The sequence below is a fragment of the Ornithorhynchus anatinus genome, chromosome 10 (genome assembly GCF_004115215.2).
Source record: "Ornithorhynchus anatinus isolate Pmale09 chromosome 10, mOrnAna1.pri.v4, whole genome shotgun sequence".
NCBI classification, from domain to species: domain Eukaryota; kingdom Metazoa; phylum Chordata; class Mammalia; order Monotremata; family Ornithorhynchidae; genus Ornithorhynchus; species Ornithorhynchus anatinus.
Genome location: NC_041737.1, coordinates 52172406 through 52191321, shown reverse-complemented (window position 1 = coordinate 52191321; position 18916 = coordinate 52172406). Strand labels below are relative to the sequence as shown.

At 65.8% G+C, this 18916-nt stretch overlaps 2 protein-coding genes across 2 annotated transcripts; one reads left to right on the top strand and one right to left on the bottom strand.

Annotated features, from left to right (window-relative positions):
- Positions 1-1096: 1096 nt before the first annotated feature.
- EPN1 (epsin 1) lies at positions 1097-7521 on the top strand. Its single transcript, XM_029073079.1, has 10 exons — positions 1097-1366; positions 1475-1723; positions 2385-2498; positions 3883-3954; positions 4615-4707; positions 4995-5316; positions 5617-5715; positions 5788-5871; positions 6389-6634; positions 6886-7521. The coding sequence occupies exons 1-10, from the start codon at positions 1139-1141 to the stop codon at positions 7128-7130; spliced, it is 1752 nt and encodes a 583-aa protein (XP_028928912.1). The 5' UTR covers positions 1097-1138; the 3' UTR covers positions 7131-7521.
- Positions 7522-15332: 7811 nt separating this feature from the next.
- ACP4 (acid phosphatase 4) lies at positions 15333-18872 on the bottom strand. Its single transcript, XM_039913383.1, is given in 11 exon segments — positions 15333-15549; positions 15697-15863; positions 15966-16081; positions 16182-16264; positions 16397-16642; positions 17493-17622; positions 17880-18032; positions 18201-18232; positions 18235-18286; positions 18416-18511; positions 18673-18872. Coding segments are annotated over 11 exon segments (1344 nt in total). The 5' UTR covers positions 18823-18872; the 3' UTR covers positions 15333-15430.
- Positions 18873-18916: the final 44 nt, after the last annotated feature.

The window sequence follows — 18916 nt, the reverse complement described above, 5'->3', positions numbered from 1 at the left end:
TCGTTCCAGCAGGGGGTGCCGATGATAACGTGGGTATTCGTTAAGCGCTTACTGTGAGCACTGTTCTAAGCGCTGGGGTAAAGACAGAGTCGTCGGGTTGGCCCCCGTGAGGCTCCCGGGCTTCATCCCCATTTGACAGATGAGGTCACTGAGGCACGGAGAAGTGAAGTGACTGGCCCACAGTCAGCTGACAAGGGGCGGAGCGGGGATTCGAACCCATAATAACGTCGGTGTGTGTTAAGCGCTTACTATGTGCAGAGCACCGTTCTAAGCGCTGGGGGAGATAGCGTCGTCAGGTTGTCCCACGTGAGGCTCACAGTCTTCATTCCCATTTTCCAGATGAGGGAACTGAGGCCCAGTGAAGTGACCCCCCCCAGTCACCCAGCTGACAAGGAGCAGAGTGGGGATTCGAACTCATAATAACGTTGGTATGGGTTAAGTGCTTGCGCTGTGCAGAGCCCCGTTCTAAGCGCCGGGGGAGATCCGGGGTCATCGGCTCGTCCCTCGTGAGGCTCCCAGTCTTCATCCCCATTTTCCGGATGAGGTCCCTGAGGCCCATAGAAGCGAAGTGACTCGCCCCCGGTCACCCGGCCGACAAGGGGCGGAGCGGGGATTCGAACCGGTGACCTGGGCCTCCCCAGCCGGGCCTCTCCGAAGCCGCGCTCCCCCCAGCGTCGGGGCGCGCGTGCGCACAGCGCCTCCCTCCTGGGCGGAGGCGGGCCGGAAGTGACGTGAGAGCGGGCAAGTGAGGGCGGAAGGGGGCCGCGGGCAGCGCCGGGGGGTTTCCGCTTCCGGCCTGCGCGCGGGGCCGCTTCCTCTTGCCACCACCGACCCCCGGCGGGAGGCGGAGCGGCGGCGGCGGAGGCGGCGGCGGAGGAGGAGGAGGAGGAGGAGGAGAAGGAGAAGAGCGGCCCATCCGGCCCCCTCCTCTCCTCCCCCCACCGGGCCGGGCGCACGGGCGATGCCGGCCTGAGGGCGGGGAGCCGGCCACGCCCCTCCCGGGCCCGGGGGAGGTGAGGAGGACCGGCCGGGGGCGCGGAGCGGGGAGACGCCCCCCCCCCCCCCACCGCCCGCCCGCCTCCCCCCCCCCCCAGATGCGGCGGTGACCCCCGCGCCCAGGCCTCCCGCCCCCGCCGCCATGTCGACGTCGTCCCTGCGGCGCCAGATGAAGAACATCGTGCACAACTACTCGGAGGCGGAGATCAAGGTGCGCGAGGCCACCAGCAATGACCCCTGGGGCCCGTCCAGCTCCCTCATGTCGGAGATCGCCGACCTCACCTACAACGTGGTGGCCTTCTCGGAGATCATGAGCATGATCTGGAAGCGCCTCAACGACCACGGCAAGAACTGGAGGCACGTGTACAAGGTGAGAGACGACGTCGACGACGACGACGACGCCCGGTGGGACACGCCGGGCGCGGGCCCCGCCTCGGTCTCCCCTCACGCGCGCCCTCCGCCTTCCCGCCGCCCGCAGGCCATGACGCTGATGGAGTATCTCATCAAGACCGGGTCGGAGCGCGTGGCCCAGCAGTGCAAGGAGAACATCTACGCCGTCCAGACGCTGAAGGATTTCCAGTACGTGGACCGGGACGGCAAGGACCAGGGCGTGAACGTGCGGGAGAAGGCCAAGCAGCTGGTGGCCCTGCTCAAGGACGAGGAGCGGCTGCGGGAGGAGCGCGCCCACGCGCTCAAGACCAAGGAGAAGCTGGCCCAGACCGCCACTGGTAATGCCGGCCTCCGCCCGCCCCCGCCCCGCGTCCCGCCCCCCGGCTCCCTGCCCCGACCCGGGGCCCAGCCGTGGGAGACCCGGGGGTCCGGGTCGCGAGCGGCGGGACCTCCCTCGTCGCCGCTCTCCTCCCCGCCCTGGGCGGTCCTCCGGCAGAGGCCCTCTCCTCCCTCTCCCGCTCGACCCTCGTGAGGTTCATCTTCCCACCCGCGCCCCTTCTCCCCGCCCCCCTCCGCCCGAGGGCCGGACCGGGAGAATCACGGCCCCCCCCCCCCCCCGGAGCCTCTGCCGTCCGTCTGGTCTCCCGGGAGGCGAGAAGCCGAAGTTGTCGGGATTTCCCCGGGGCGGGTGAATCCCCGGGGGAGCCGTCCCCCGGGCACGCGAAGGGCAGACCGGTTGGTGGGGCGTGGGGGGAGGCGAGGCGGCGGGAGGGGCCGGGCGGGACGCTGCGCCTGAACCTTATCTGCCTTTAACTTTGCCTCCCTCCTTGGGCGCAGTCCTTCCCCGGGGGGTGTTGCCGTGACCTTTCGCCTCCCTCTCGGGCCGCAGAGATGAGGGGACCCGGGCAGCCCGGCCCTTAGCGGCGCCCCCCTCGCCCCCCCGGCCCCGGGGACTCGGGTGTCCAGCCCCCCCAGCCCCCGGCTGTTCCCCCCCCCCCGTGGCGTCGGCGGCTCCCGTGCCCCCCGAGGAGCAGGCTTGGCCCCAGAGCAGCGGGGAGGAGGAGCTGCAGCTACAGTTGGCCTTGGCCATGAGCAAGGAGGAGGCTGACCAGGTCAGGGGGCCCCGGGCTGGGGTAAGGGGGGTCAGGGTGCTATTTGGGTGGGTTTGATTTTTGGTTTGTCATTCCATCTCCACGGCCTCTTCCCCTTCTCCCGTCCCTCCCCCCGCCCCTCGCCCTCACCGCAGACACACGCGCGCGCACCCAGCCCCTCTACCCCTCGCCTCCCCAGCTGCTTCGGGCGCTCTCTGTGTCTCTCTCTCTCTCTCTCTCTCTCTCTGTCTGCGTCTCTGCCGCCTCAGGCCCGTCTGGGGTCCCGCCCCTCCCCGCTGGTGTCCGCTCGGGACAGCTGGGTTCGGGAGTGAGTTCCCCAAGCGGGGCCCGCGGTCGCGTCCCGGTGCGGCCCGGCGGGTCACCGGGCGACGGACGGGGCCCCGGGGGCCCCGCGAGCCGACGTCTGTGGCCGGTGGCTTTCCCGATTCGGTCGGGGGCGGCGAGGGGCGCTTTGGGTCCTCGGGTGTCCGTGGGTTCTCCCACCTGGGGCCCAGGAGAGGGGAGCCGGGGGCCGGGGAGGAGGCCCAGCCGGCGGCGGAGGGGAACCGTGCTGCTCGTCGGCCCGTTCGGTCTTTAAAGTTGGAAACGGCCCCCGGAGGAGAAGGGGACGGGGTCCCCCCCCCCCCCCCCGCCCGCGCATCCCGGGATTCGGATCTCGGTGCCAAGTCGGCCTCAGGCTTGCCGTGGGGGGAAGGGTCGGGGCTGGAGACCCCGGGGAGAGAGATGCGGCCGTCGAAGACGGAGAAGACCAGAGAGACGGGTTTCGAGGGGAGCGGCGTCCCCTTCCCGAGAGGGCGAGCGGGAACTTGGAAGGAAGGGATGGGTGCGAAGACCCGCCCCTCCGTCCCGAGAGGAATCGGTTAGCAGACAGACGGATAGCGGCAGGAGGCTGGCTCGGAGCCATCGCGGTCCCTGACGCTGCCTCCCGGGCTGGCCCTCTTTGGTTTTTAGGATAGGTAGGTTCCTGCCGTGGACCCCCTTTCTTTCAGATTCTAGATCCTGGTCCGGGGTGGGGAGGGGGAGGGACGGGTGAAGAGGACGTAGCCCGCGCCTCGCTCCGTCTCGCCGCGTCTCTGGGTTTCCGGGTCTACGGCGACTTGCTCTCTGCCTCAGTCTGGTCTAGGGCCCCCGGGGCGTTCGGCGGGTCCGGTCCGGGTGTGCGGGACCCCGGGTGCCGGTCCCCGCCTCTACTCCTCTCCACGTCTCCGTTTCCGCCGCCGCCGCCTCCTCCGTCCGTCTCCACCCGTGGAGCGCCTCCTCCGCCTCTCCTTCTCTCTGGGCCTCGGCCCCGGCCCGCTTCTTCCTCTGGCGCCCACGGCTTCGCCCGGGCCCCGGGCCCGGGCCCCGGCCGCTCCCCTTCCCCTCACGCTCTGTTTCTCCCCAGCCCCTGCCGGGCCCCGAGGACGATGTTCAGCTCCAGTTGGCGCTGAGCTTGAGCCGCGAGGAGCATGACAAGGTCAGAGCCGCCGCCCGCGGCCCCTCCTCCCCCGCAGCCCCCTCGGGCTCTCTCTCTCTCGCTCTCTATCTCCGGGACCTCCTTTCAGAGCCGCCTCGACTCCCCGGATCCTTGGGCTCCACGAATAGACGCCTCCCCAAGCGCCCTTGCTACCCCGCAGGCAGGCAGGCAGGCAGGCAGGCAGGAGAGCTCTCGGCCCGGCCCCCGGCCCGGCCCCTCGACGCCCCCCTCACCCGGCGTGTCCCCCAGGCCCCCCTCCACCCGGCCGCTCCCGGGCCTTCCGCCCGTCCCTCCCACCCCTCTCATCTCTGCTTTCAGTTTTTCTCACCGTTTTGGGGCCGAGGGAGGGGGCCGTCGGGGGGGGGAGGGGGGGCGGTTCGGGAGGGAGGGAGGGCGGGCGGGCCGGGGTGACGGTCTCGACGGGCCGGCGCTCCCCTCCCCGCAGGTGAGTGTGGCCGTCCCTGGCTCGCTCGGGCTGCCCCACGCCGGGGGGTGCGGTGCGGCCCCGGGGTGGAGGGAGAGAGGAGGGGGAGGGCCGTCCCCTCCGCCCTGCCCGCCTCCCTCCGCCCCCGGCCCCCGCCCGAGCCCTCCGGCCCCCTCTGGGCTCTGACCGCCCTCTCCCCCCCCCCCGCCCCCCCCCCCACCCCGTGGCCTTCCCAGGAAGAGCGGATCCGGCGCGGAGATGACCTGAGGCTGCAGATGGCCATCGAGGAGTCTCGGCGCGAGAGCGGTCCCAGTGGGGTCAGGGAGGAGGTGAGGGGGCGTCGGGGGGGGGGGGGGGCGGGGGAGGAGAGGTCGTGAGGCGGGGTCGGGGCCAACAGCCGAGAAAGAGGGTCGCCGGGAGGGGAGGTTGAGCGGCGGAGGCGGGCGGCAGGCAGGGGCTGGAGAGGGAGAGGAGGAGGTCGCCTGGTCCCGCCGCCCCTCTCGGCCCGATTCCCGTCTCTCCGTCTGTTTTCTCGCTCTCCCCGTGTCTCCGACTCGCCGTGACTCTGCCTCTCTCCTCTTCTCTCCGCCCGTCCGTCTCCGCACGTGTCTCCCAGTCTTCCCTCATGGACCTCGCCGACGTCTTCACGGCCCCGGCCCCTCCCGCCACGGGGGACCCTTGGGGGGCCCCTACCCCCCCCGCCGCCGCCGCCACTACTTCCGACCCCTGGGGGGGACCCCCGGCCGGCCCTCCCGCCCCGGCCGACCCCTGGGGGGGCCCGGCCTCCGCCTCGGGGGACCCCTGGAGACCCGCCTCGGCCCCCGGGGCTCCCGCCGACCCCTGGGGGGGGCCTCCCGGACCTCCCGCGGGAGAGGGCGGAGGGCCGGACCCCTGGGGGGGCTCTGACGGTGAGTGCGGCGCCCCCCCCGCCAACCCCTTTCGTTCCTCTCGGGGAGGACCCGATTCCCGCGGATGACTGAAATCTGACTTGGGCTTCCGGTCGGGGCCCCGCTCCTCCCTTCCCTCTCTCCCTACCGGGCCGGCCGGCGGGCCGGCCGGGCCGGGGTCTGCGGCCACCGATGGGCCCCGGCGGGCCGGGCGGGGAGGGGCCGGTCCCGCGCCGCGGCCGGGGCCGCTCACGGGTCCCTCCCCCTCCACAGGCGCGGGGGCGGGGCCGGCCGGCGGGCCCGCCCCCGCGGCCGACCCCTGGTCGTCGGGCCCGACCCCGGCCCCCCAGCCGGCCCCGGACCCCTGGGCCCCGGCGGCTCCGGCGGCCCCGGCCTTCTCGGACCCCTGGGGAGGCTCCCCGGTCAAGCCCAGCACCAACGGCACTGCAGGTACTCCGCGTCGGCGGCCTGGGGGCGGGGGGAGGCCCAGACCCCTCCCTGACCCCAGCCCCTCCCCGGCAGGCAGTGGTTTTGAGACGGAGACGGATGAGTTCTCGGACTTCGACCGTCTGCGGTCGGCCCTGCCCGCCTCTGGCAGCAGCACGGGTGAGCGGGGCGGGGCCGGGAGGGGCCCGGGTCCTCCCGAGGACCGAGCCGCTGGCGGCCGCCCACCCTCCCTCCCCCCCGCCCCCCATCCGGCTCCTCCCCTACCCCCGGCCGCGGGCCGGGGGCCGCGGGGCCCGGGCCGTCCGAGGACCCGCTCCTCCTCGTCCTCCCCGCTGCCCGCCGTGGCCCCCGGGGCGGACCTCCGCGGGCCGGGGTCGGGGGGGCTGGAGGCGGGGTCCTGGGGAAGGCGAGGACAATTCTGTGGGACCCTTTTCGGCTCCCCTTTCTCGGGTGTAGCGGGGCCCGGGGCAGCCGCCTCTGCTCCCCTCCCCAGCGGCCGCGAGGGCTGAGGCCTGGACCCCCTCCCCCACTTCCCAAATGTCCAGCTCGGGGCCCGGGGACCCTCACCCCCCGTCCGCCGAACATCAGTCCGACCCCTCCAGATGACAGTGCCCCGGGCCGGAGCCCGCGAGCCCCCCCCCCCGGACTGACGGTCCGTCTCTCCTCCCCGCCGCAGGGGAGCTGGAGCTGCTGGCCGGGGAAGTGCCGGCCCGCGGCGCCGGAGCCTTTGACCTGAGTGGGGTGGGAGGCTCCCTGGCGGAGGCGGCCCAGGCCCCCGCCGCCCCCCCGGCCCCTACGCGCAAAACTCCAGAATCCTTCCTGGGGCCCAACGCTGCCCTCGTGGACCTGGACTCGCTGGTCAGTAGCACCAAGCCCTGCCCGGCCCCCGGCCCCAAGACCAGCAACCCTTTCCTGCCACCCGGTGAGTGACCTCCTCTCTCCCCCCGCCAGACTCCCCCTCCTCCCCCAGAACGGGTCTCTCGGTTGGCCTCTCCCCCGCAAGCCGGATGTGGGTGTGGGCGAAGGGTGGGGGGCGGGCCGGGCCCTGGCCTCCGTCGGACGGTCACCGACCCTTCGCCCTCCCTCTCCGGCCCAATGCGTCTCTCTCTGGCTCTCGGTTGCCCGGCGCTGAACCCCACGCGCTCTTGTCTCTCTCTCTCCCCCGCCCCCCAGGCCCCCCGGGACCCGGCCCCCCACCCGCGGGCCCCTCCGTCACCAACCCCTTTCAGCCTCCGCCCGTGCCCCCGATGACCCTGCACCAGCTGCGCCTCAGCCCCGTCCCCGGCCTGGCGGGCCCCCACCCGTCCCAGCCCCTGCCCTTCGCCCCCCCCATGGTGGTCCCCGCCGGCCCCCTGACCCCCATCCTGGGTCCCTCTGGGGCCCCACCCCCGCCAAACACTAACCCCTTCCTCCTATAACGGGGGACCCGGATCCCTCCCCCTGTACAGATCCCAGATCCCCCCCGACCAAGAGATCAGTGTTGTGAGTGCATGAACTGCCCCCCACCCCAGCATCGCGCCCTCCCGCCCCTCCCCGCCCCCCGCTCCCTCACACTACAGCCTCCCATCACGGTCCCCATCCCCACGTTCCTCCCGAGACTGGAAGCTGGGGGCGTGGTGAGGGGGTGGACAGGCCACCCCTATCCTTTGGCATTAGAGGGGAAGGAGCGACGCGGGCCCCTCCGACCTCCCCCCTCCCGCCCCCTCCCGCCAAGCCTTCCCTCCCACCCCCGATCAATCAGTGTTTGTCACGCCCTAGTGATTCTGTCTGGTGACTGGCAATTTCAGGAATAAATTCTGATGAACACATGCCCTTCCTCCTTCCCCGGCCAGTGCCTTATCTCTGACTCCTCCCACCGGTCCCCGTCTTCTCCCACCCCCTTCCTCCCTGTGCCACCCCCAGAGGGATGCCCGAGGAGAGCGGGCGGCGGGGGCAGGGGGAGGGTGGAGCGGGCTGCCTGCGTGGCCCTCTTCCTCTCCACCTAGGTGGCGTGGGTAACTGAGGCAGCCCAGCCCGGGCACGGTTCTCCGTGGGGCCTGGGGAGGGGAGGGCGGACAGGGCCGGCAGTCACGTCGGTCAGGTCACGTCGGAGGAGAGGGGCGCTCATCACGCCGCTTGGATGTGGGCGGTGTCTGTGCCCTCCCTCCCCCGCCCCCACCACACACGTCTCTCCAGCCACCCCGGGCGCACCCCCAAAGGAAGACGGGGGCCCCAGGAGATGGAGTGTACCCGCCTGCCTGAAGAGCAGGCTGGGGAGGGACTCTGGGGAAGAGGCGGCCTCCAGCAGCCGGCCGAGGATGGCACCGGGAGGAGGCCTCCCGGCTCCCAGGATCCGGGGGCTGGGGAACGGCTGGTTGAAGCACGGGAAATGCTTCGGGAAGCAAAGGAAATGCAGGAATCGGGACCCCCGAGCCCCTGGAATGGTCAGGACACGGGGACACCTCCCCCCACCGCCCCAGCACCACCCCCGCTCGCGCACGCCCTCGACCCGAGGCCCGTCAGTTCTCCGGGAGGTTGATTCAGTTACCTGAGACCCCGAGGAGCCAGGACCTGGGTTCGAGCAATCAGGTGGAACACTGTGTAGAGCTGCAGGTGTCAGATTAAACCAACATCAACAGCTGTCCCCGACCTGTAATCTCTCAAACCTCCCCACCAGCCCCGAGCCTTCTCCTTGCACGGCCCCGATCCCTAATTTATTAGAGCACCGAGGCCAAGAGGGCTGGGTTCGTGAGGCCACACGCCTGTGCCTTCTCTAGGGGCAGGGAAGGGGCCGGTCGAGGATGCCACGTGGAGAACGGCGGTGGAGTCGGTGAGGACCCGAGGTTCGTTCCTGGCTTGGGCTACACCTAGCTGCAGGGGGCTGGGGGCGTGGGGGTCAGCTCATCAAGGCTGAGAGAACCGCTCGGAAATCCCCATGGAGCCCCCTAAAAGGTGGCCAACAGGGGTGGACTCGGGCACTTGACCGGACCTGCGGGCCATCATCGCCCGACTTCCCCCTTCCCTGCCCTCCGGGCAACGGACTGGCATCGGGAGTGAGAAGTCAACTCTGCCGTCCCCGCCGGGACAAACACCCCGAGCAAGCCAAGGATGGGACAGGCAAGAGTTTCTACAGGGACTGAATTCACGGGGGTACTAGAAGGATGAGATTTGGGGGATGGGGTCAGGCACGGATATGCGTAGACACAGAAAGAGTTGCCATCGCAGAATCCTTCCCCACGGTCACACCTCCAGCCACAAGGGTACAGACTCCAGTGACAACTTAGATAGAGAAGCAGCACGGGCTAACGGAAAGGGCACGGGCATGGGTTCTAATTCCGTCGTCCCATTCCCCAACTCCCCCGCTTGTCTGCTGTGTGACCTTGGGCAAGTCACTTCACTTGTCTGGTCCTCACTTCCCTCATCTGGAAAATGGGGATTAAGACTGGGAGCCCCTCGTGGGACAGGGACTGCGTCCAACCCCAGCGCCTCAGTTCCCTCATCTGCAAAATGGAGATTTGATATCTGTTCTCCCTCCTCATTAAACTGTGAGCCCCGTGTGGGACCTGATTATCTTCTTTCTACCCTAGTGCTTAGTACAATGCTTGAAACATGGAAAATGCTTAAAAAATACCACAATTATTTTGTTTGCGATCGCAATTCGGGGTCCTGCCCTCAATACACGCTGATTTCGGGCATCACGTCCCCAGCCGGCTCCAGTCCCAGATCATTCTGCCCCTTCCCCACTTGGATCTGATTCACTCCCCACTCCCGTCTTTCCTCATTACTGATGTTCTTCTGCTCTTCCCCCATCATGTTATCACACTGTTTGACCCTAGCATTTTACTCTCAACCGATGAGGATGACTCAGTATTATGGATATCAATCATTTAAAAGAAGAATGGAAAAAAAAAAAAAAGGTTGGGTTTTTACTATGCAAAATTGATTTCAGAGGCTCTAAAGGACAATGAGAAGAAGCCTGACCCAGTAGGTATCACATGGATCTGGGAGTCGAAGGCTCTGGGTTCTAATTCCCACTTTGCCACTTAGCAGCTGTGTGACCTTGGGTAAGTCACCACTTCCCCGGGCCTCAGTTTCTTCCTCTGTAAAATGGGGATTAAATACCTCTGCTCCCTCTTTTAGACTGTGAGTCCCAAGTGAGAACGAGACAGTGTCTCATCTGACCGTACTGCTCTCTACCCCGGTGCTTTAGCGATCAATGGTATTTATCGAGCCCTGCACTAAGCACTTGGGAGAGTACACTATAAGAGTCTAGGACAGGAGACAGAATTAGTATAAATAATAGTAATTGTCTTTAAGTGCTTATTATATGCTAAGCCCCGAGGTATATAAAAGATCATCAAGTTCCCCATGGAGCTCAGAGTCCAAGTAGGGAGAACAGGTGTTGAATCCTCATTTTGCAGATGAGGTAACTGAGGCTCAGAGAAGCAAACCGACTTGCCCAAGGTCACGTACCAAAGGGCAGGACCAGGATCAGAAACCCAAGCCCTCTAACTTCCAGGTCCGGACTCTTGACGCTAGGCCACACTGCTTTCCAAGTCAAATCAATCATCGCCACCTGCCCAATCCGCCGATCGCTGTCCTGCTGGAGAAAGGCCCGTGGCTTTCCACGCACCACCACTGGCCGCCTGGGGCCCGGGGTCCCAGGAGCTAAGCCCTACAACAGGCACTGTGGAGTGCGGGGTCAGCGGGGTGACGAATCCAACTCGGGGGGGGAGTCACCCTGGGGAAAAGCCCATCCTGGGGGAGGCCTCTGGCCCATCGGCCTCTTCCGCCCAACCTTCCCCCCGCATCGCCTTCCTGACACCCGGGGCCCCGTCCCTCCGCACAACCCTCCGGTGAGGGGTCGCGGGGCCATTCCTCCCGCTTAGTGAGGTCGCTCGGTGCCGCGTCACCTGCTCGTGCGCCACTGCCTCCCCTCCCACCCGGAGAAGGAGAAAGGAGGAAGGGTCTCCGTCCCCCTTCGGGCCTGCTCAGCGCTGTGCCTCAGCCAAACTGCGCCCCTTCCCGCTAGGGATGGCTCTCTCCAGGGGTCTGAGGAGAGGAGATCCAGCCCACGGGAGGCTCTGGCCTTTCCCGAAAGGAGAGGAGATCCGTCCCACAAGACGCTCTGGAGTTTCCCGAGAGGAAGGAGATCCATCCCACGGGATGCTCTGGTGTACCCTGAAAGGAGAGGGGAATCCATCCTATGGGACGCTCTGGCGTTTGCCAAAAGGAGAGGAAATCCATCCCACGAGATGCTCCAGAGTTTCCCGAGAGGAAGGAGATCCATCCCCCAGGAGGCTCTGGCGTTTCCCGCAAGGAGAGGAAATCCATCCTATGGGACGCTCTGGCGTTGCCCGAAAGGAAGGAGATCCATCCCCCAGGACGCTCTGGTGTTTCCCTAGAGGAAGGAGATGCAGCGTGGCTCAGTGGCAAGAGCCCGAGCTTGGGAGTCCGAGGTCATGGGTTCTAATCCCACTCCGCCGCTTGTCAGCTGTGGGGCAGTCACTTCACTTCTCTGTGCCTCAGTTCCCTCATCTGTCAAACGGGGATGAAGACTGTGAGCCTCACGTGGGACAACCTGATGACCCTGTATCTCCCCCAGCGCTTAGCACAGCAGTGCTCGGCACATAGTAAGCGCTTAACAAATACCAACATTATTATTCCTATCTGTTACCGATTTGTCCATTCCAAGCGCTTAGTCCAGTGCTCTGCACATAATAAGCGCTCAATAAGTACTATTGAATGAATGACTGGACAAACACCAACAACATTATTATGCTTATTCTCTGTGCCTCAGTGGCCTCATGTGGAAAATGGGGATTGCGAACTGTGAGCCCCACGTGGGACAACCTGATGACCTTGTATCTGCTCCGCTCCCCCCCCAGCGTTTAGAACAGCAGCGTGGCTCAGTGGAAAGAGCCCGGGCTATGGAGTCAGAGGTCATGGGTTCGAATCCCGGCTCCGCCACTTGTCAGCTGTGTGACTGTGGGCAAGTCACTTCACTTCTCTGGGCCTCAGTGACCTCATCCGTAAAATGGGGATTAAGACTGTGAGCCCCACGTGGGACAACCTGATTCCCCTGGGTCTACCCAGCGCTTAGAACAGTGCTCTGCACAGAGTAAGCGCTTAACAAATACCAACATTATTATTATTATCCGGCCAACAAATACCATTATAATCATTAATGATGATTATTATTTCCCGAGAGGAAAGGAGAGTCAGGTCCGCTGGGGACCAGAGCGTTGGCCTCAGGGGCCGCGCGCGCGCGCGCCACCGGGGGACGCCTCCGTGCGCGAGCGCGCGCACGCCGGGGGGGGGGGACGCCGTCTCCGCGGGCGCGCACGTCGCGCAGGTTCGCCCCCGTGTGCGCGCTCGCCGCCGGCCTCCTGAGCATGCGCGGCGCCGCCGTCCCTTTGAGCATGCGCGGCGCCGCCGGCCCCCCCCCCCCCGGAGCATGCGCGCTGCCGTCGGCCCCCTGAGCATGCGCGGCGCCGCCGCCCCTCCCCCCCCCCTCCCGAGCATGCGCGCTGCCGCCGACCGTCCCGCCGGGCCTTGTGAGGTGAGTGACAGGTCGGTTCGACGCCCTGCTCTCCCGGGCCTGTCCTTAGCGCTTAGCGCAGGGCCCCGCACATAGTACGAGCCCGACAGGCCCCGCAGTCATTGCGGCAGCCTCTGTGACCTCATCTGTAAAATGGGGATTAAGACTGGGAGCCCCACGTGGGACAACCTGATTCCCCTGGGTCTCCCCCAGCGCTTCGAACAGTGCTCGGCACATAGGAAGCGCTTAACAAATACCAACATGATTATTATGATGTGCCGAGCACTGTTCTAAGCGCTGGGGGGATACGAGGGGATCAGGTTGTCCCACGTGGGGCTCCCACTTTTAATCCCCATCTTGCAGAGGAGGGAACTGAGGCCCAGAGAGAAGAAGAAGAAGAATGTTGGTATTTGGTAAGCGCTTACTGTGTGCAGAGCACTGTTCGAAGCGCTGGGGTAGGTACAGGGTCATCAGGTCCCACGTGGGGCTCACAGTCTTCATCCCCATTTTCCAGGTGAGGGAACTGAGGCCCAGAGAATAATAATAATAATAGTAATGATAATGTTGGTATTTGTTAAGCACTTACTGCGTGCAGAGCACTGTTCGAAGCACTGGGGTGGATACAAGATTGTCCCACGTGGGGCTCCCAGTCTTCATCCCCATTTTAATAATAATAATAATTATAATGTTGGTATTTGTGAAGCCCTTACTATCTGCCAAGCGCTGTTCTAAGGGGAGATACGGGGTCATCAGGTTGTCCCACGTGAGGCTCACAGTCTTCATCCCCATTTGACAGATGAGGGAACTGAGGCAAGGAGAAGTGAAGTGACTTGCCCACAGTCACCCAGCTGGCAAGCGGCAGAACCGGGATTCGAACCCACGACCTCTGACTCCCAAGCCCGGGCTCTTGCCACTGAGGCACGCTGCCTCTGTTAAGGGCTTGCTCGGTGCTGAGCACGGCTCCAAGCGCTGGGGTAATAATAGTAATAATGATGATGGTACTTGTTAAGCGCTTACTATGTGCAAAACACTGTTCTCAACGCTGGGGTTGATCCAAGGTGATCAGGTTGTCCCACGTGGGCCTCACCATCTTCATCCCCATTTGACAGATGAGGGAACTGAGGCACCGAGAAGTGAAGTGACTTGCCCAAAGTCACACGGCTGAAAGGGGCGGAGCCGGGATTAGAACCCACGACCTCTGACTTCCAAGCCCGGGCTCTTTCCACGGAGCCACACTGCTTCTCTAGGCGTTCAGTAGATACGACTGAACGAATGAATGGCCTCAGAACTTCAGCCACCCAGGTGGTGTCTGAGGGCCGTGGGAGGAAGGGAGGGCACCGGATAAGCAGCCCAGAATCTCCTCCCCGTCTTCCTCCTCCCACCCTGCCCGCCAGACTGTCAGCTCCTTGAGGACCAGCGTCGGGTCTTCCTACTCTGTTGGACTCTCCCAAGCGCTTGATACAGTGCTCTGCACACAGTCGGACCTCACTCAGCGACTGAAAGGTGGAGACATCACCATAACAGATTACTTGTGCTTACTAAAGTTTTGGAAAGTCCCTCTGTGCAGAGTTCCTAAGGGCTCTAAATGTCAAACGAGTGACAACCTTCTCTCTTAAAATGGATTTCAGGTTGTCAAGCACCAGGGAACCGTGAAGGTCAAGGGAGCGACCCCGGTCCGGGACGTGCCGGCGAGCGGAGATCTGGCTCGGTTGTGGGGAGGGCCGTGGCCACCTCCTGACTCCGTTTCGTCCACCGAACCGGGGCCAGGCGCGGGCCGACATGAGTGACAGACGGAGACGGAGGCAGTTTTCCCTGCAACGGACACCGGAGAGCCTGTACGGAGTGGAGAGGGGCGGAGCAAGAAAGCGGAAGCGGCCGAGGAGTTCATCATCGCCAAGTTGGGAGAGAATCGTCAGGTTGACGGGGGCTGCGGCTGAACAACCTCCGGGAGATGGACGGGGCCTCGGGTGGCCTGGCCACGGGACCCGTGGGCCCAGAACGTCCCCTTCTCCGGCCCCGCGATCCAGCGGGAAGCGATGAGTCGGGCGAGGCTCCCGGGCGTCGGGGGTTTTGAAGCCAGCGGCTTCCGTTGCCGGGAGAGGAACTGAGTGGCTTTGGAGGCGAGGGGAGGACGTGTGGCCCGGGGAGGAGGGACCCGGCCAGCTCCCGCCCACGCGCGCGGCCCGTGAGACGTTGGGGCCAACCGGTGCCGATGACGCCAAGGCGAAGGCGGTGGCGCTGCCGTCTCCGGTCCAGAGACCTCCGTGGGCCTGGACGAGCTGAGGCAGTTGGTCGCCCCGCACCAGCCCATGCCTGACCGTGTCCACTCGAGCCTGGAGGAATTTGAAGATTTTGTGGCCTCCCGCGTTTCGAAGAGCACGAGGCCCACCGGGATCGGCCATTCCACTCCCTGAAGTGAAACGGAGTCGGCGACTCCAGCCCCGCTTGGTGTTTCGGTAGAGTCTCCTCGGTTCTTCTCAGCTGAGCCGACGCCGGGAGGACACCGGAACCCCAGCGGTCTTCCTCCGCTCTGGCAGCTTTCAGCATCTGGTCAGGCCTCGGTTCAGCCCTTTTTTTGTTATCCCCACCTTGGCATTGGTTGAACAGGAGGGAGCCCCCCAGGCGAGAGTCCGAAGAGAAGGGAGGGAGAGGAGGGGCAGAGATAGGTGGATTAGAGGGGTACCCTGGTCTACCCAGCACTGCCCCCAGTCCCCTCTGGCAGCCACGTCCCTTGGAGGCCGGCAGCTAGCCGTGGAGCGTGAGGCAGGCGGAGGGTAGGGAGCGGGGAGAATTGGACAAGCTTTCTGGGCAGGAGGATGTCTAGGTCCTCCATTTGGGTCGGGGGCCCCTGTAGAAGGGGTGGATGGGTGAGAAAAAAGGCCCCTCGGGGGAGCAACTTTTGGGGTTCCTCCCCCCCCGCCCCTCGTTAAAGTTGAAAGGCTCCTCTCCGCTCCCTTAGGTCTTCCTCCTCCCCGCCCTTAATAAACATAAGTGGTCCTTTTGAGAGATCTCTTATGGCCTGGAGTTGAAAAGTGTGAGCCACGTGGTCTGGGGCAGAAGGCTTCTCCCTACCCGGAACAGGGAGAAATCAGACAACAGGCACCTTCTCGTCCCTCGTTTATTGGTGCCCCGCGGCGCGTCGGGGATCGACTCTGTCCGACGGGCGCCGGGGGGGCGGGGAGGGCGGTACCCTGGGGCTCAGACGGGTCCACCGCCCGTCCGGCGGCAGCCCCATCCCCACAGCAGGACCCCCGTCGGCCCCAGGCTCAGCGCGGTCAGGACCCCGACAGCCACGGCCAGCCCGGACACCACGGCGTCTGTGGCGGGGGCGGCGGAGAAGAGGAAAGAAGGGTGGGAGTTAGCACGCGAGACTCCTCCGCTGCATCCCATCAGGTCTCCCTCCCACCCGGCAGTCCCCAGCCGAGGCGAATCGCCGAGGGGCGGGGGGTTCGGGGAGACCTGACCTGCGCGGCCTGGGCGCCGGCAAGGGGAGCCGTCTCGGGGAGGCCGAGCGGGGGCCGTCAGCTCAAGGAAGCGGCTCAGGGGGCAGGGGCCGGGGCAGTCGGGCAAGGCGAGGGTGAGCGGCGGCCCGGCGGTGTCGTTCCGCTAAAAGAGGGAGACGGTCACGTTCCTGGAGAGGGGGGTCGCAGGGTGAGGTGAGAACTTGGCGGGGCCCCTTCCCGGGACTCATCCCCACCCCCCGCCACCGGAGTCTGCCCTCCGCCGTCCTCACCCCTGATCTTCCTCCCCATGTCGTCTGAACTCGAAGCCGAGGCAGGCGGCGTAGGGCGGATGGTGCCCGTCGTACAGCCCCAGGGCCCCCCGCAGAGCTAGCAGGGTGCTGTCGTGCTGGGAAGAGAACCGAGGTGCGGGGGAGAGGGGCTCTCTAGAGATGCCCTCCCCGCCCCCGCTGGCTAACCCTTTTCCCACCCCTACCCTGGGCACTCACGGCTGAGTACATCACCATCCTCAGGGGCAGCCCCTGCCGCTGGACTCGGGAAAAGTTGGCCAGGATGGCGTCCAGCAGGATCCCTGTGTGGGGCGAGGCGGCGGGAGATGGGCCTCGGTCTCTCCCCCCCAGGGCCCCGCCCTTCCCCACGGGGCTGCGGCTCTACTCACCCCCGGTCCGTGAGCTTGCTGGGGGAGGGAGGGCGGGTCAGGGACCCTCGCTACGGGAGAGGTACTGAACCACACGTAGAGACAGAGGGAGAGATGCGGGGAGAGAGAGAGAGCGCGTGCCCGGGGGCAGTCCCAGGGATGGGGAAGACACAGATTGGGTGGGGAGAGTCCTGGGAGATGGGATACTCAGAGCCTTGGGGGTTCCAACCTGGCAGAGCAGGGTGTTCAGGAGCCTCCAGACGCGGTGCAGCGAAGCCCCCACCAGCTCTAGGCCTGTCACTTTCCCCAGATCTTATAGGAGACTCTGTGGGAGGAGCAGAGTATCAGAATCGGTTGTGGTATTTGTGGGACCCTTTACTCTGTGCCAAGCGCTGGGGTGGATACAGTACAATCACATCGGTCCCTGTCCCGGTTGGGGCTCACCGCCTAATGGGGAGGGAGAACAGGGATTTCATCCTCATTTGACAGGTGAGGAAAGGGAGGCCCGGTTGGAGTGACTTGGCCAAGGTCACCCCAAGTCTCCTGACTTCCAGTCCTGTGCTCTCGCCACCAGACCACACTGGACCTCGTGAGCGTAAAGCCAGGCCCTTCCTGGATCGGCTCAGTGACCCGTCCAGTGCGGGAGAAGAGGGCAGTTCGACTTGGGGGGTTCCGTGCGACGACAGCCCACCTCAATGTCTGAGCTAAAGTTCGGGATGGGCCACCTTTCCTCCTTTCCTTTCCCTTCTAATATAATGAGAATGTGAATGGTTCTTGTGAAGTGCTTACGATGTGCCCAGCACTGTTCTAAGCGCTGGGGTAGATACAAGTTAATCAGTTTGGACAGAGTCCCTGTCCCACGTGGGGCTCACGGTCTTAATGCCCATTTTACAGTTAAGGTAACAGGACCAGAGAAGTGAATTGAATTGCCCGAGGTCACACGGCAGACGTGGCGGAGCCAGGGTTCGAACCTGAGTCCTTCTGACTCCCAGACCTGGACCCTTTCCACTAGGCCACACCGCTTCTTCTACCTCCCTGACTTTCTCCCTAACGGGCCAGGGACCACCATTAAACCCCAAAGCCAGCCACGCTCTCGGATTCACTTGAGAGGAGAGTTGGGAACGGGGGGTGTCCTCCTGAGACCCTCCCCGGCGGCCCCCACCCCAGCCCCCCAATCCTCGGGCCCTCCTCACCCTCTGGCCCTCCAGGGCAGCTTGATAATCCTCTCCTACTGTCGACTGATCCAGCAACTCCTGGTACCGAGGACAGTCCCGCAGTGGAAACTTCAGTAGCTTTAGGGAGAAGAGGGTAGGAGTGAGGGACCTTCCCATCCCTCCATGATTCTCCCCCTCATCTCCCGTCCCCCCGTCTCCTCTCCCTGCTTCTATTTCTGTGCCGCTGGACGTCTCCGCCTCAGTCTCTCGACCTCAGCCCCAAGTCTGCACCCTGGTTCCCCAGTGGCGATCGTGTCCTGGGGACCGGCCCTGGCCACAGGTCTGTCATCCGCCCCCCTCCTCCCCCAGCCTCGCCCGGCCATCCTCGTGCTGACCTTGTCTTGAGAGGGAGGCACGGTGTGGATGGGGACTGGCTGCCAGTCGCCGTCCGGGCTCCAACGCTTAGCTGGCCGGGGCGGGTAGAGGCCGGCCAGGTTGGCCTGGGCGCTCAGCAGCGTCCGGTCGTAGTCCGTGCCGCGGACGTAGAGCTGGGGGTGGACGAGGCGGTGGGGGTCAGAGCGAGGGCCGGCCGGGAGAGGGTGACCGGGGAGAGGGCTGGGGTGGGGGAGGCAGAGGCTCGGGGGGCACCGGTGCGGGAGGTTCTGAGGAAGCGGGAGAGGGAAGGTGGCGGTCTCGGGGCCGGGGTCGGAGGTCACCTCTTCCCGCCGATACTCCTCGCTCAGGAACCTTTGTATCGGGCCCGGAGGAAGCGACCGAGCTCGTACTGCTGCCGGAGACCATGCTGGAAGAGCCGGGGGCGATGGCAAGGTGGGCCCGGGGTCAGCGTGTCCCTCCCGGCCCCCTCCCCGGCCCCCTCCGCCCCGTCCCCCTCCCGTCCTCTCCCTTCTCCCCTTTCCCCTAGCCCCCTCACCCGTGTGAGTTGCTGGAGGCCCCGGGGCCAGACGGCATCGGCGTGGTGGTCTCTGGGGTGTGAGCCCGGGGGGGCCCGGTCGCCGTGCCGGTAGACCTGCGGCACAGGAGAGGTCGGGGAGGCGGGCCCCAGAGGAGGGAAGGGACGGGGGGCAGGTGGAGGCGGGACCAGGAGCGTGGGACTCGGGGCCCGGGGAAGCCTGGGTGGGCCCGAAATGGAGGCGGGCCGAGGAACCGGCCCCCCGGACCGGTACTCACCGACGTCACAAACGCGAGCGTCCCCGGGTCCGCCGTGGGGGTCTGGACCGAGACCCTCGGGAGCAGCAGCAGCAGTGGCGGCAGAAACATGGGGGGGCCCGGGTTCGGGGGATGCCTCGGCCGCTGCCCCGACCTCAGCCTCGGCCTCATCCTCTTTGCCGAGCTCAGCGACTCTGTGTCTGCCTTTACCTGATGGAGCCTGCCCGCCCCTCCTCCCTCCTTCCCTCCCTCCCTCATTACCCTC

Excerpts from the sequence above, each read along its gene's own strand:
- EPN1 (XM_029073079.1), top strand. The coding sequence starts at position 1,139 with ATGTCGACGTCGTCCCTGCGGCGCCAGATGAAGAACATCGTGCACAAC. Across the intron at positions 5,716-5,787 it reads CAGCACCAACGGCACTGCAG|GCAGTGGTTTTGAGACGGAG; the intron begins GTACTCCGCGTC and ends CCTCCCCGGCAG. Across the intron at positions 5,872-6,388 it reads CGCCTCTGGCAGCAGCACGG|GGGAGCTGGAGCTGCTGGCC; the intron begins GTGAGCGGGGCG and ends TCCCCGCCGCAG.